General features: G+C 40.6%; 1 protein-coding gene across 1 annotated transcript; it reads left to right on the forward strand.

Moving 5' to 3' along the window:
- The first annotated feature begins 12,806 nt into the window (after positions 1–12,806).
- Positions 12,807–13,838, forward strand: LOC107045008. The gene has a single exon (XM_015267097.1). It carries the CDS (start codon positions 12,807–12,809, stop codon positions 13,836–13,838), a length of 1,032 nt encoding a protein of 343 aa, XP_015122583.1.
- The last annotated feature ends 3,648 nt before the right edge of the window (positions 13,839–17,486 follow it).

Here is a 17,486-nt window from a genome sequence, read left to right on the forward strand (position 1 = left end):
GATAAATGGGTAGATATGGCTATGTTCGCATATAATGCTAGTGTTCACGAGAGTACGGGTTACACACCTCACGAACTAGTTTTCGGGGTAAAACCTCGGGTACCGTCCGCGAAAGCATTGGAAGGGATAGGGGGGAAACCATATCGAGTACTTTTTCAGGAAATTACCGAAGGGTTAAGAAGAGTTCGCGATAAGGCCCGGATAAATCTTATAAAATCAAAAGAAAAATCAAAGAGATATTATGACAAAAAGGTCAAAATAATACCTCTTGAAGTGAGAGATCACGTTTGGCTGCGTAAAGAGCCAAAAACCGGTAAAAGGGACGACGATTGGAAGGGTCCATATCGCATTTTAGAAATCCTCGAGAACAATAATATGGTTTTAGATACAGAAAGGGGTCTGAGGGTTGTTCATCGCGACAAACTAAAAAAGGCGCGGCTTCGAGAGCCAGCGCCTGCCCTAATCTAGAGAACTACACTGTCGGAAAACTATCCCTGAAATTTCAACAATTTTTTTTTTTGAAATGTCTTACGATCACTCTTTGCTATTAAGAATGCAATATATTTTGTTAATTAAAACACCGATAAAATTCTGAAATATTCAATGAAATCGAAGTTTTCAGCTGCAGATAAAACAAATTTTTTTTTTCTTTTTCTTTTTCCCCAACCGACCTGAATTTTCAATCCAAATAAATTTTATAAATAAATTAATCGAATTTTTGTTCTCAAACGAAGTTACTAAATACTTCAGGGGATTTCTAGCAGCGTGGAAGACTATTTTACGTTCATAAAAAGATGAACGTCCCAATTTTTTTTTTACCAGAGTGCCAAAAATCCCACATGTTCGTGAACATAGTTTTTTTCCTTTCGGCCTCTTCCTTCTCCCTATTGAAACCAAATTGAAGTGGGGAAGGGACGAAGTCAATAAGAAAAGAGAGTAATTTTTTTTTCTTCCAACCGTTAGATTCTCCCTCTTGTGTTTACAAAATACAACATTAATGGTATCCTATCAAGAGTAAACAAAAGAAAGGAGAATCTATTTTAGCGGGGTGAGCCCCCTCTCCTGCCCTTCGACAGGGGATAACGTCGGCTAGAAGTTTTATCCCTCCATCGCAATCCCAAAAGGAGGACGATTTTGAAAACAAAGAAAGGCGACGAGGATTAAAAATCGGGCTCACAAGCTGTCGAAAAAGAAAAAAATGGAAAAATAAAAATTTTTACTCCGTTCTCTTTAGTTAGGTACTCGGATTAAAAACAAAATTTTTGTTAGCTATTTCTTAAATTTATATTTGACAAATCTCAGTGCCGGCACCGATTATAAAATATTGAACTAATGGGAAAATGACGGATAAACTAACATGTAGAGTCTCCTCGCACCCATTCGCAGATTCATACCACGTATGCTCATCCGAAATTTCCTCGCCAAGGGTGGGACCGCCGAGTAAGTATCGAAGATACGAGAGGGGATCATCACCGTGCTGGAACATATAGGGGGCCTAGAAAAAAAAATGTTGAAGGTATGCAAAATTACGAGGGGGTACGAGATTTAATTAATATCAGAGATGCGAAATGATGTCACGTTGCAAAATTATCAGGAATCAACCTGGACGCAAAAGGAATTTTTTTTTATTGTTCTTCCTTTCCTTATTAGTCACAATGTCAGTCAACAAAAAAAAAAAAGAGAAAAAAAAATTTCTTTTCACGGATTCTCTCGTAAGAGACCATATAATTTTTCATTTCTTTCTTTTCACATCCCTGAATCATAATTTACCACGGGGCAGGGAGCTTCAAGGAAAAGCCTTTGCAAGCAAAAATCCGCCGCGAGCCAAAATTTGTTATTCTTCAGGGCATTATTGGGACGACCTGGTGCGATTTCGTGAAGCTCACGAATGCGATCATAACAATGATTAAACAACAAATGATACAGGGTGCGAGCCTTCGGACTAGAGAGCACAGAAACGTTGTAGTGGTGCTCCAAAGCCAGGGTAAGCCAAACACCAGCAGAGTCGCGAATCGCAGCTGGCGAGTTGGGCTAGGAAGTTTAAAATAAGCAGAATGAGTACAAATATCTCACACCGTTTTTCATTTTTCTGCGACAATTCCCGAATATTCCGAGGGAGAATATAATTCGAGTAGGAGAGCAAATGCACTGTTCGACAATTATTCCGGAAATTGAGGAATGGGTGAACATTGCTAAATTTCTGAGGGATTTCTAACAGTGTAAAGAAAGCAAAGAGGGGGTCAGCGGCTCGTTCTCACCAGGCACAAGAACAAAACCCCAAGGGTCGCGATTATCGTACCAAAAAGGGACCTCCAGGGTCCGACAGGCAGAACGCTGTCCCTCGAGGAGATCATCTAGGCCCAATCCGAAATGACCACCATAACGCAAGGCGGGTAGACTGGTCGCGAGACAAAAATCCGCGATTTCAGCAGGCACTCTCGAGTTGACCTCCTGCATCCATCTAAGTCCAGGGGAATACACACTAGGACCCCTCCGAACCAAAATTTTTACATAAGGCACCGATTCCATCAACTCCTCTAACACTTTTACCCGAGGATCGTCAGGCGCGAGAGGCATTTCAAAATATTTTTTTTTTACTTGCAAGCATCCAAAAGACTCGGCGATCCACTCGTTACTGACGCTAGGGAGGATAGAGACAATGGGCAGAAGAAAAAAATTGCAACGTTGCTCCTAAACGCGATAAAGGAGTAACCCAATAGGAGAAATGATGAGGGACAGCCAAAGAGCCTCTATCGCGAAACGGAATAAAGAACGGTCACCTTCTTGAATGATTTTCATAGGGCAACCAGGTTTTGAGAAGAATCAATGCTGTTTGAGACTTTTTTTTTTCTTTCTTCTCTCAAATATATCTATTGCAGTCGATGCGTTTCCTTTCTCTCCCTTACAATAGAGATCAATCAAAAAATATTCGAATTCTTGTGAGTCAAATCAACAAAAACAAAAGAGAAAAAAAGAACACGTGGAGAAAAAAATGTCTTTTTCTCCTTTCATCGAAAATTTGGAAGAGAAATACAAAATTTTTCCCCTCTTCTCCACCCTCCATGAAAAAGATTTGATAAACTAATCTACAAATAAACAAGGAATTCTTCTCAGACCGAATTCATTTTCCTCAATGAAAATTCTTATTTTTCAGTAACACCTTATGAAGAAAAGAGCGGCTAGCAAAAAAATAAGAAGGGGGGGGGGAAGTAATGATGAAAATGAAGAGGAAAGAAGGAGAAATTTAAGAATAATTGTTTAAGAAAAATTTCTTTAATTGGTTCAGGCTCACCGAGAGCCCAGAAATACCGGGTGTCGAAATAAAACAACTCGAAGATGGAAACGGGCTACTGTCGACAAAATATGCGAATTTGCGAGTTTACCACACAGTGTGGAAAATGATTTCGCATATCGACCTGACGGAATTTCTTGGGAAAGAGACAGACTCTCGTTCGACGTTGGCTGGGGATGAAAGGGGTATGTAGTCAACTCGGGGCGGACTGCAATTTTGAATCATAACTCGATCAGGTGATCAATAGACTTGACGCACTAGACGGGACTCATAGACATACGAGGGAACTGTTGTCGGAAGACCACGAACGGACGAAACGGGCAGTTTTTGGATTTGTAGGAAAAATAAATAAAATTCTTTTTGGAACAATGGACGAAGAGGACGCCGAAAATTACGACGAGTGTATAGAGTCACTCAGAAATTCGAGTAAAGAAACATTGGCCCTTCGGGCAAACCAAACACATATTATACGATCAGAATTCGAATCAATTCGTTTAACATTACAGGGATTAACAAAAGAAATCGAGATCTTAAATACTACGATTTTCAGTGCAGTCAGCAAAATATTAGAAAGACTAGAGATCACGAGATACAATGGGAAATTATCCAGTTTACTGTCAGCATTCGATGCGGAATTGAGCGAATATGAAATTGACACTCAACTCCTCATCAACGCGATATTATTTGCGAAACGAGGTCAATTGCATCCCTCAATTATGTCTCCTGAAAATATTATCGATGCCGCAACCGAGGTAATAAGACAATCGAGGAATCGAATTCCCCGCACCCCTAGAAATTTCGCGTATCACTGAACTTTTGAAACTTTCAGACCTAACTGCCTATTTCCATAAAAATAAAGTGGTTTTCCTCATTACGATACCCCTAGTGGAGTTGACAAAATACACGGTTTTTAAACATATAACCCTGCCAATGAAATTGAACAACACGACAATGCCGTTAGTCGCTTTCATTACACCAACTCATCCCTATGCATCCATTTCCGAGCGGGCAAATACATATTTCAAGTTGGACAGTGAGGATATCAGTCACTGCAAAAGAGGAACGTTGGAACTCATGCAGAACTACACGTCCTGTGTATGAGGTCAACGGGAACAAGGACTGTGAAGTCCAAATGACTATAAACCCTCGTTTTACTAACTCGGAAATGTGCGATATACGGGTGAAATCGATGACTCAGACCTATTGGACGCGAATAGAAAATACAAATTCGTGGGTTTTCTCTGTCACAACGGAGGACGAACTTCGAGTGAGTTGTTCAAGGCGGGAATCCGCTACCATCATCATTTCAGGGGCAGGGAAATTAACTCTTGCATCTGAATGCGAAGCCCGGTCGCGCTCGGTCACTCTCACCCCATTCACGGAACTGTCGTCCGAATTCGAGTCTAAATTCGCGAGTAAAGTCGCCCTCGATATCCCAACTCTATTAAACGAGACTTTCAAGGGGTTCGGGCCTACCAATCTCTCCGAGATTTTAGACGGAACGACATTGTTTCAAACAGTATGGGTGGGACAAAATGACGAGGACAGCATTCAAAACAATAGTTTAGGCTTATAAGTCATAATTGACAAAGCTAAAGCCCTGTCAAAACAAAAAGTAACGTCTAGACGCCTAAAAAGGGTAGAGGACGGCTTGGGTTATGCTGGGATTTCCTTAGGAATTCTGGGGATTGTTGCTACGGTTATGTGGAAATTCTCCCTCTGGTCAAGGCTTTCGATGTTGTGTGGAGGACTAATGAGATTTACAGGTGCGAGGACACGGGCTCCACGCAAGCGCACGAGCCGAGCGCTTTCCATTGAAGAGGAGCTGCCTACCCACACGAGACACGAAGCGCCAGAACCAGCCATCCCAATGCAGCCGCTAGTCAGGGAGGTGATTAGGGAGGCCCCTATTCTGATGAGACCTCCTCAAACCGCTACAATCACCGAGATCACAGAGCCAGAACACCCAGTAGAGCACATCAATCGAGCCTACTTGGTGGAAACTCTGGCTTCTGTGGGGGATCCTGGCCCATTAATACAGCGGAGCCAGCCAGCCATGATCCAGCAGCAGCAACCCAAAGTCATCATAGGACCGTTACCAGGCCAGATACCAATGCAGGGGTGGCACATAGCAGAGCCACGTTGGGGTGAGCACCCGTATGCTCCCCAATATTCAGCACGGAGAGACCTTATCGATTGGTAAAGAGAACCAACCCTGACCGAAAATTACCAACAAGCCGAGATCTTCAAATGATCATCTGTATTTTCTTTTTCTTAAACATCTATCGAGCCAGTTCATTGAACTCTTTTTATGTAATAGTACTAGGTAGACATGATTATAAGGGCTCGGTCGTTAGGATTACTAAATTTTCTTGGCTTCTAAAGACAGACAGGCTAAATAAGTCCAGGCAAATTAGTTGCCTATAATTATGGGACCTAGATAGGTTAGTAAGCAGTTCTGAGGAATTTTGAGTAGCACGTCCGGACAAGAGTCAGTTACTCCTCTCACTTTGCTTTTGGGAAAAGAATCGTGAATTCTTTTCCCACTATCTAGAAGCAAACCTCAGCAATCCCAGGGTGCCACCTGAGTCCAGCTCTCCTGAAAGAGGGCTGTTTGACTGTCTTAGTTTTATGTCAGTGATGACATAAAACGGTATTAGTGCACCAGGACCGTGGGATTGCTTAGGTTTGCACTTTCGGGTCATAGTACCTGTTGGAGACTCTTCCAGAGTCAGGGTTGGATCGGGAGCGAACCAGAGCGGACCTCTGAGCTTAGCATATAGCACCGATCAAGTTTAGCGCGTATACCGAGCCCGAAGTAACATATTATATCCTTTCCACCATCATTTATATAAATACCTAGTGTTTAACATCAAATTGACTATTTATTCCAAGTCAATACCTTTCCTCCTGAGCGGACTTCCCTGCGGTCGCGACCGTGAGCTAGTGGGTCAGGGTGATTGACGGCCCTAGGAAAGAGTAGTATCCAGAGGACTTCTATTACGAATTGTGACTAGTCACAGGGACTAGTCACTCGAGCCAACTCCACTCAGGATTACAGCAGTGAGTGAGTTAGCTAAAACACTTTCAATTTTAATTTGCGGAAAAGAATCGCAGGATGTGCTTTGAATTGCCTCATGATTTCGAACGAAATGTGTTTCGTAAAATTCTCATCGATATTTTTTCTCCCTTATTAAAAAAATTCCCCCCCCCCCAAAGGGTAGTTAACCTCCCCGACATCACTTCTGGATCCTGTCCAAATGGTTTCCCTCATCATTAGCCGTATGCGTTGTTTTGTACAGGAAAAAGTTTGAAATTGTGCAATTCACGAAAAATCTATTTTTTGTTTTAAATTTCGATTAAAACAAAAACAAAACAGGTATTTTGTATTTTTTTCTACTGTTTCAAATGGAATTTATCCCATGGGATTTCCATCAAAAGTTTTTTTTCTATGAGAAAAATGAATTTTCACAAGGGTAGTTTACCCTCCATATTTCACCCCCCGGAGACGGTTCTAATTCGCATTTTCATCATTCCTTGTGACCTTCATGATACACTGCGAAAGAGTGGTTCAAAAAGCTTCCGTATGTGTGCAATCGAAAAATGACCCCGAGAGGTGGTCAACTTCAGAGAGCACTTTCACCCCCTAAAACCAATATGGGCAAAAAAAAATACGTGTCCCTTAGTTTTGGGTCCCCTATAACATATTTAAGTTTCATCGAAATCGGAGGGGGACACCTGCGTAGTGTTCCTTGTGAGAGCCCTGCGACCTCACAGTATATTTCAATTCTTCAGACAGTATTCAAATTCTTCCACATCAGTGGCCACAGCTACTTCTGGAACACCCTTCATTCCAAACGTAAGTGGAATTGTTGGGGCTGGCCTACCTGCTGAGCCAAAGCCAAATACAGGTACCCAGACATCGGCACCTGTGACCACTGCTACTGCTGGAATAGCTGGAGCTCCGAATCTCACGGGAATTCCTGGCACTGGCGTCTCAACTGCCACATCGCAACATGTTTTCGCACAGACATCACCACTGGTGACTTGTTCTACTACAAGAATCCCTTTTGCTCTGTACACACATGGAGTGTCTGGCACAGAAGGCCCTGCTACTTCACGGCCGATTTCAGCTCATCAGACATCGATGTCAGTGACCGCAGCTGCTGTTGGAATGCCTGCAGCTTCGAATATGAGCAGAATGCCTGGCACACAGCACTATTTCGTCCCCCAGATTAATTATTCGATGAACTCCAGAACTGGGACTATTCCCTGAGTCGTGAATCCGCCTGTTCCCCAGACGTGGCATCCAGTCAATGCATCAACCATGGGAATGCCCGGCGTCACGTACTTCACACAATTATCTGGAACTGAGTGCTTCGGTAATACTGACTCTGATGCAGCTGCCCCGATGGCTCATCAACCAACATCAGTCACCCTCAGGACTACTGAAATGACAGGAGTACCTCACATTGACCCTTCTGTATGTCAGCAGCATCTTGCGACTGGCAATATCATCAATCCTGGCATCTCTGGCACTACAAATGCTAATCAGGATACGATAACCAACGCTGATGCACTCCTAGCTGTTCGGAAATCATGTGAGACTTCCCATGTAATTCGTTCTACGCAGAACTTGCAAGGATATCCGACTTCCAATTGCACGAATAGACGACTAAAGAATGCAGAACTTGAGAATAAAAAAATGCAGAAAGCTGTAAAGGAGTTAAAGCAGGTGAAAATAGATTCGTAATTTTCTCATTTGCTAACATTTTCATATTCATTTCGCATTCAACTGTCAGTAGAAACATTGCACCATTCATACCTTATTTATTCTTACGACCGTTTCCTTTTCCAATTGTCAGCTAGTTTGGTTATCATCCATTAACATTTATCAATCATAAATGCAACATCAAATACTTTTCACCTGTTTCTCCCATTTTTCCTCCATTCTCCATGGTTAGAATTCTAACTTTGGTTTATCCAGTACTTCGAGGTATGGAGAAAATTTTTTCAAAGATTAATTTGTGGTAGCTCCTGCCTGTTTTGTTGGTATACTTCCATTACCTCTAGTCTTCAGAAGCAGCCAGAGCTACTGAAATCTGTATTATTATTCAAAGAATCTGGAGGCAGGATGGAGAAGAGAATCAACTAAAGGTGGTGGAAGAAACATCTCCTGCGACCCAAAACTCGAGACTTCTTTCTCAATTCCCCTCTTCACATACTTGAAATGAGTGGTCAAGAGACGATATCATGGAAGTCACCAGCAATTCTCGGTTTCTCTGCTAAAGAGAAATATTTCAAGAACTACATTCCGTCAGTTATATCCGCATGCCTAGAACTTCCGTATTATCAATAAATGTTGGCTTCACAGCACTTCGGTTTCTTTGATTCCTTGCTTTTCCGTCATTTTTCAATTTTTCAAGATCGCATCACTTGACAATCTCCTGAAAATCCTAAGGCCGAGACCACCTGAGTCCTTCATTTTCATTCCGTTTCCATTTACTTCGCCTCATTTACCTCCTGTCAGACCTTTCAAGATGCTGCAGTTCAAAGATCAGTGAGAAGACTTTCCCTGTTTTTTTCTCTGATCATATCAGTTTCTGTAGTGCTTCCCGAGCCTCTTCAACGCCCTGTCCGAAGATTAACAACTAATATTATCCCCTGCATGTGATGAATGAACATTTTTCATTCAGGATATCCAAGTACCTTGTACAGTTTGGTACAAACCAGACCATGGATTCAGCTATTTTCAGTCATCAAATTTGTCAATTAAGTTGCATGAGAATAATTTGAAAAAAACATGGATATTTAACGTCATTAAAATTACATTTTGCACAGAATTATTATTTTTTTTGAACATCCTTTCTTATAAAAAATTGAAATTGACATTGAAATTGTTTAAGCTTTCGGAAACCTCATTTTTTAGCGATTAAATCGATTTCTGATCAAATTTTGAAGATGAATAAATTTGGTACGACTTCAAAAAAACGGTTTTTATGGAGGTAAATTTATTGTTTACAAATTATTCCTAAAAAATGATCGTAATCTTGAAAAGTTGCAATTTTTCAATTATTTTATCAATCTTCCTCCAAAAGTAGACTGCCTATTTTTTTTTCAGATCTTTAAAATGTTTCCCAACGATTCAAAATCAAGAATCAGATTCAGAGCATGAAAGTTTGAGTAATAAAAGCATTGTAAAATGTACGGAAACTTAGTGTCAGATGGGGCTCAATTGAAAGCTTGATGTTCAACTATGATAGTAGAGGAGCATTTCGCTGAAACCAAAAAACATAAACGTCATAAAATGTCATAAAAGTCTTGGCGCTGTCTAAGCTATATGTACAACTCGATAGTCTTGTTCTTGTCTTTTCACCATTCATGAAACAGTCAAATAGAAAAACCCAGCTGTCTCTTAAAAATTTTATTGAATAAGTAAAAATTAATCGGCCTTGCGGTCACAGGAGATGGGAGAAAAACTGGCCATTTTTGACCATAAATAAGCCAACGTTTCGACCCATTCTGCCGGTCCTCTTCAGGGCTTGTTTATTTGATAACCTGCCGAGCACAAACCAAAACAAAAATATAAAATCAAATGTGCGAGATTAAAAACGAAATAAAAAATCAAAATTATCAATAAGACATGAAAAGTCCAAAACATAATATAAACCTACCAAAAGCAGTCAAATAGAAAAATGTCTGTACATTTCAGAGTGTGTAGCACCATCGTGGGAGTCATTTAGAGTCAAAAAGATGATCCTCAAAAACTATTGTCGAAAAAATAATAATAGAAGTTATTTGAGCGACGAATAACACAATAAATATGTCAAGATCTCTTGTGAGGGTTACTAAACCCGAGTCAGCAAGGACTCAAATCCCTCGAAAGCTCGTATGACTACATTGATGACTAACAACAACAAAGTGACAGGTGTGGTTATGTTATATAGTGGCACATTCTCATGATGACGATTGTCCCTGCCAGTGGTGGTGTGCGCTGTGATCGACGGCGGTACTCTGTTGGACAACGGCTACCCCTTAGAGTTCATCAACAGCTGTATCAAGGAAAGGCTTCACCATCTGAACGTGGGTGCTAGCGAGAATACGGCCGCTGCGACTGCTGCTGCTGTGCGTTGACTAGACATCTTGTGGATTCTGGCCACTCTTTTAACTTTGACAAAGTAAATGTATGTAAATCTGAGCCTCATTCTTATAAACATAATCTCCTTGAGATGCTTTATATTGCACGTGAGGACAACGCCGTCAATTTTCGCTCAGACGTCAACGGGTTGAGCTCGGTCTACAGAGCACTCATCTCGAAATCTCGCGCGCCAACCTCTCGTTACTAGACACAGTCGCCACCGCCGTCAATCACAGCGTACACCACCACTGACAGCGACAATCGTCATCATGAGAATGTGCCACTACATAACATAACCACACCTGTCACTTTGTTGTTGTTAGTGATCAATGTAGTCATACGATCTTTCGGGGGATTTGAGTCCTTGTTGACTCGGGTTTAGTAACCCTCAAAAGTGTTTTTGACATATTTATTGTGTTATTCGGCGCTCAAATAACTTCTATTACTATTTTTTCGAATTTACAATAGTTTTTGAGAATCATCTTTTTGACTCTAAATGACACCCACGATGGTACTACACACTCTGACATTGGTGTGAAATGTACAGACATTTTTCTATTTGACTGCTTTTGGTAGGTTCACATTTATGTTTTGGACTTTTCATGTCTTATTGATAGTTTTTATTTTTCATTTCGTTTTTAATCTCGCACATTTGATTTTATATTTTTGTTTTCATTTGTGCTCGGCCGGTTATCAAATAAATAAGCCCTGAAGAGGAGCGGCAGAATGGGTCGAAACGTTGGCTTATTTATGGTCAAAAACGTCTAGTTTTTCTCCCATCTCCTGTGATCGCAAGGCCGATTAATTTTTACTTAATTATTATTCAACGGTCGACAACAATCACTTATTAATTATGAATCGTGGCCAGAAACTCGGGGCCTCTCAACATTTCTTCGTCGGCATTGATAATGAATTTGGTAAGAATGCTGCCAAACTTCTGAGGGAACATAAACATCTACATCTATGTGACCTACAAATGTCACAGCAAAGAATCTTCTTCTCGAGATACCGGGATGAAAAAGTGACGCCTTCACATCTGAATCTTTTCCATTGCTCTTTCCAGAGCATTAACCTGAAGAATCTCAAATGCAAGGAAAAATTTTCAAGAATGACAACGATTTTTCAACACAAACTTCTAAACATTGCCATAGATGACATCAATGTCTCCATGAAACTCTCACACCGTAAGATAGAAAACTTGGAGCGACGAATTTTAAAACTCATCCCTCAGCAGATTTTTGATGAATTCCTGTCCAGGGAAGTCAATAAGGTAAATCATACCCTATTAGAACTTAGGGATAAATATGTCAAGAAATTAGATGATCTCAAACGCAAGAACTCTAATAGAAAATCAGTTTGGGGAGGATCCTTTGGCTGGCACATCTTCAGCCCTGCTCCAATCAATAAACCTGCCAATCCACGCTGGCTCAAGAACCTCTCATCAATTGTCTTACCTTCAGAGATAGAGTCTATTTTGGCCCTTGGGCCGAATTTTGGGCTCAGAATGAATAACTCAATGTTCCCCATCGACTCATTCATCACCGAAATCGAATCGAAAATTAGTGCTATTGATAAAGACAAACAGGATGAAATGAGGGGCAAAATGGTCAATATTATCCAAAACTATGAATCGAAACTATCTAATATAAAACCTGATGGTAAATTGAAAAATCTGAAGATCTTCCTAAAACAAAACGACAATGTTCTGGTCACTCGAGCGGATAAAGGTGGCACCACTGTTCTTCTTGAAAAAGATAAATATATCAACTCAGTGAATGAACTGCTGAACGACTCTAACACGTAGGCAAAAACCCGCAGTGATCGCACTGTAGAGATACAGAACGGTAATAACATCATAGTGGAGAGATGGAAGATCAACAACTACATCTCGAAGGAGACAGCGAAATGGTTGAAATCTGAAATGGCGATCGAGCCAAGACTTTACGCGTTGCCAAAAATCCATAAGCCAAACACCCCGTTCCGTTCGATTGTATCCTCGATCAGCGGCCCTACATACAAGCTGTCCAGTTTTCTTCAGAAAATGATCTCCGGTGCTTCTAATGACCATCCGTCATTTGTGAAAGATAGTTTCCAGTTCAAGGTTTTTATCTCAAAGGTCCACATTCCACCTGACTACATTCTGATCTCGTTAGACGTGAGTTCTCTATACACGAACGTCCCACTCATACTGGTTGAGAAAGCTCTCCAAAAAAGAGAACAAAAACTCCTGGGAAACGAAAACCTGTCGAAGAACTCAAAAAAGCAGTAAGCTTTATCATGCACTCCACCTGCTTCTCATTTAATGGGCAGCACTATAAACAAAATTTCGGTCTACCAATGGGATCTCCTCTGGCCCCTCCGGCAGCTGAAATAGTAATGCAAGGTCTTGAGAGTGACTGTTTGAAGTTCTTGGACGATGCAGGCATCCACATTCCTTTTTATAAGAGATATGTGGAAGACATAATCACTGCGGTCCCCTGGGGTGAAGTCGAGCTAGTTCTCGAGGTCTTTAACAGCTATGAGGGAAGGCTCCAGTTCACACATGAAGTGGAAGAAGACAACAAAATCGCCTTCCTGGACCTTCTCCTGATACATGACAACGACCATGTGGTTACCAATTGGTACCACAAACCGATCTGGTCTGGGATATTTTTGAATTTCGATGCACACCATCCCATCTCCCAGAAGAAAGGAATCATTTCGATGCTAGTAGACAGATGTGTGATACTTTTACATCTAAAGTTCCATGAGGACAATCTCCAGCTCATCAGGAGTACTCTGTTGGACAACAGCTACCCCTTAGAGTTCATCAACACCTGTATCAAGGAAAGGCTTCACCATCTGAACGTGTGTGCTAGCGAGAATACGGCCGCTGCGACTGCTGAGACTGATTTTAAACACGCACTGGTGCTACCATTTGTGAATGGTCTAACTCAGAATCTCAAGCGAGTTTCCAGAAGGTATGGACTGAATGTGATCTCTAATACCAGCCACAAACTACAGAGCTACCTGAAAACTACTAAGGATCCAGTGAAGTGGGAGAACAGGTCCAACGTGGTCTACTCAATCCCTTGTGACTTCTGCAATGGCGTATATGTGGGACAGACCAAACGATATCTCAAGGTCAGGGTGGGCGAACATGAGAAAGGCGTGAAGAACTGTAGAAACACAGATCCGGCGAAATACACGGCGTTGACTAGACATCATGTGGATTCTGGCCACTCTTTTAATTTTGACAAAGTAAAAGTGTGTAAGTCTGAGCTTCATCCTTATAAACGTAATCTCCTTGAGATGCTTTATATTGTACGTGAGGACAACGCCGTCAATTTTCGCTCACACGTCAACGGGTTGAGCTCGGTCTACACAGGACTCATCTCGAAATCTCGCGCGCCAACCTCTCGTTACTAGACACCATCACCACCGCCGTCGATCACAGCGCACACCACCACTGACTACGATAATCGTCATCATGAGAATGTGCCACTACATAACATAACCACACCTGTCACTTTGTTGTTGTTAGTCATCAATGTAGTCATACGATCTTTCGGGGGACTTGAGTCCTTGTTGACTCGGGTTTAGTAACCCTCACAAGAGTTCTTGACATATTTATTGTGTTATTCGTCGCTCAAATAACTTCTATTACTATTTTTTCGACAATAGTTTTTGAGAATCATCTTTTTGACTCTAAATGATACCCACGATGGTGCTACACACTCTGACATTGGTGTGAAATGTACAGACATTTTTCTATTTGACTGATTTTGGTAGGTTCACATCTATGTTTTGGACTTTTCATGTCTTATTGATAATTTTTATTTTTTATTTCGTTTTTAATCTCGCACATTTGATTTTATATTTTTGTTTTGGTTTGTGCTCGGCAGGTTATCAAATAAACGACCCCTGAAGAGGACCCGGAGAATGGGTCGAAACGTTGGCTTATTTATGGTCAAAAACCTCTAGTTTTTCTCCCATCTCCTGTGACCGCAAGGCCGATTAATTTTTACTTAATTATTATTCGACGGTCGACAACAATCACTTATTAATTTTATTGAATTCCTATTGAAATTCTATGAGAATCCTCTTGAAGTTGGAGTGAAATTTTATTAGAAAATTCTATTAGTTTTTAGCGCCAATTTAATAGAAGATCATGTTACTTTACCGTGTCATCTTGTCAAGAGATATTTGATAGGAAAAAGTCGGTAGATTTTTGTTTTTAGATAGAAATCCGTTGGCGTAAAATTCGAAATTTTTTCTTGTGTACTTTTATTCCTTTCTTATCAAATCCTTATCAAAATCCAGGAAAAACAAAATGGGAAATTCATATCCAAGCATTTTCATAGAAACTATCCCAAGAGAATAAGATATATAGAGAACTAACACATAGGATTTTTTTTATGAACAAATATCGATTGAAAAACGCAGGAGGATTTGCCATAATTTTTGATAAAATCGGCGCGAAAAACAGATAGAATTTTTCCATGGAATTATAATAGAACTTCAACAGGAATTTTTCAGAGTTCCATTGGAAATTTAATACAAGTCATTTCAAGGAGCGCTAGGTTTTGCTCTTCATTTTTTTACGTGACTTCTTTCACAATAGATAATTGAATTACAGAAAGTGGCATTCAGTGGGACCCAGCCCATGATGCCTTCAACGCCACCACCATCACCAGCACCTTTTCCAATTATGGCACCCTATGTCCAGATGCAATCATCTCCGATGTATGCACCGCAGATGGTGTCCACGTGGCAATAACCTCTTCAACAGCCTTCGATGTTGGCACCAATATTTCCTAACCCAATAAATTGGGGCAAGTCACAACATGGACAGCAATTTTTCAACGCCCAACACCCATCACAACAGTACCCACCACAGCCATACCCATCACAGCAATACCCACCGCAGCCATACCCTCCGTAGCAATACTCAACGCTGTAATACCCCCCACAACAGTATCCAGCACTGCAACAATATCCATATTATCCGCGTAATCCATACGGGGATCAGGTTTGTTTTCGTGGTATTTCCCTGCTACGTCATGTTCAAAATCATCTGCTCAGATATTCCAAATCCTTGAAGATCGCGTCCAAACAAATTTCCTAGAAAAACCTCGTGAATTCGCTAGAAAATTCGAACTGATTTCCATTAAAATTAGTATTAGTTTTTCTTCGATTCTGCAGACAAATTCCGCAGCTTATTCGGGCGTTTGTTCTCCATAGATATTCTCAATGAAAAATATTCAATAGAAAAAAATGTACGAATTTGATTTTTCTTGACGACTCATTCTATTGAGATATATTCTGTAGTAATTTTTCGACTTGAATTACCGCCCTTTCGTGGTTGGTTTTTTCAATGAAGAGAAACTAAAAAAATTGCAAAATTCATATCTCAGAATTCCTATAAAAAATGTCTCAATAGAAAAAATTGGAACGAAAGATGAAACTCGAACCATTTTTTCTATAAAAGATTTTTTTCTTTGAGTCTACCGCATGCTTCAATAGAATTGAAACAAAATGGAAATCTCAATAATAGTTCAATATAAATCCAATGCAATTTTCCGTTGAATTCGTTCGTCTTTTCTATGATATTTTTTCGTGCTACAAATCCTTTCAATATTTGTTGGACGCCAAGCTGTCAGAAGTGTATTCTAATCCCTCGACTATTGAAGTTCCATATCGCTATAATATGATAAGGATTTTCTGGTTGCGTTCCATTTTTATAGTTAAGTTTGTTTTATGAGACATATTGATTATTATATTTGTCTTGCTCATTAAGTCCAAGAACTTCTATTTTCAAATTGGAAAATTATGTCCTGACATTGCCATATGGTTGTTCAAGAGTAAAGTTGGCTGTTTGCTATACGTAACTATTTTCCACATCTGATTCTATACACAAATGTGTGAAATAGCAGTGTGTACATCTGAAAAAGGGTAGATAAGCCAAATTGCTGGAAAGTCGATTCTTATTTTTATATAGATGAATCTGTAGAGATTTTGTTGAATGCAAATTCCTAGGCATCGGATTATGACATTCAAGGGGGAAATTTATGCTTAAGCATTGTTATAAAAAAAATCCCAACGAAATAACTAGGAGAAGGAAGTCGTCATCTGTTGACATTTCTACTGAAGTAAATAGGTGAATGACAATTTGTGACCTTTTATGTTTCCATTTTTATAGAGATGAGAATTGAGATAGAGACAAGATATTTAATGAGAGGGAGGAATTCGATTTCACAAACCTTTCATTTTCTCTCTCATTTTTCATGAATTCTTTTTTTTAGTATTATGTTTGATAATGCTGTTTTCAAACACTTCGTGCACACGTCGCATATATGTACGTTGTCAAATGAAGATTATGCAGAGTAAAATTTATATACGTGCTCTGGTGCCAAATAAGGTGAACAAAATTCTCTGCAACCGGAAATTCAAAGATTTTACATAATGCATTACATTTTGAATTCCGTCAATTTTGTTTATCTTTTCTCGTTTTATTTATAAGTCTCTTTATCCTCCCACTCTTGTAGAGACAATTGATAATTTTTCCCTTCAACTCCACGTTTCCATGCAAGTGACGTCAGTAGTAAGAGGGCATTATTGGCGAATTTCCCACGCTCCCTCCCCTCTTTTTCCAGGAAGTGCACGTACACGTTCCCCCCTCCCCTCTCGGCGGCATGCCTTTGAAGAGGTCGTCGGCGCGCTGGGGGGCCCCCTGGGGTGCAGGGCCTCAAAGTTGCGGTCCGAGGGTCACATGAAGTGGGTGGTGGGTGGAAAATGGCCGCCAGATAGAAAATGAGTGGCGGGTGGAAAGTGGGTGGTAAGTGGGTGGTGGGTGGAAAAGGGGTGGCGGGTGGAAAGTGGGTGGAAAAGGGCTGGCGGGTAAATAGAAAAACTGTCGGACAGTATATATCGGACGGGTGTCGGGAGTCGGGCCCCTCTGCTGGTGGTCCAACCGTGGAGGACGGCGTCGGCAAGGGTCCGGATGTCGCTCTCCAGGATATTGGAGCCACTGTCCTTGAGACTCCGGAGAGACATTACGCTTTTGAATTTTTTTTT

Source organism: Diachasma alloeum, unplaced genomic scaffold (assembly GCF_001412515.2).
Source record: "Diachasma alloeum isolate Michigan unplaced genomic scaffold, Dall2.0 Dall_scaffold_00861, whole genome shotgun sequence".
NCBI lineage: Eukaryota > Metazoa > Arthropoda > Insecta > Hymenoptera > Braconidae > Diachasma > Diachasma alloeum.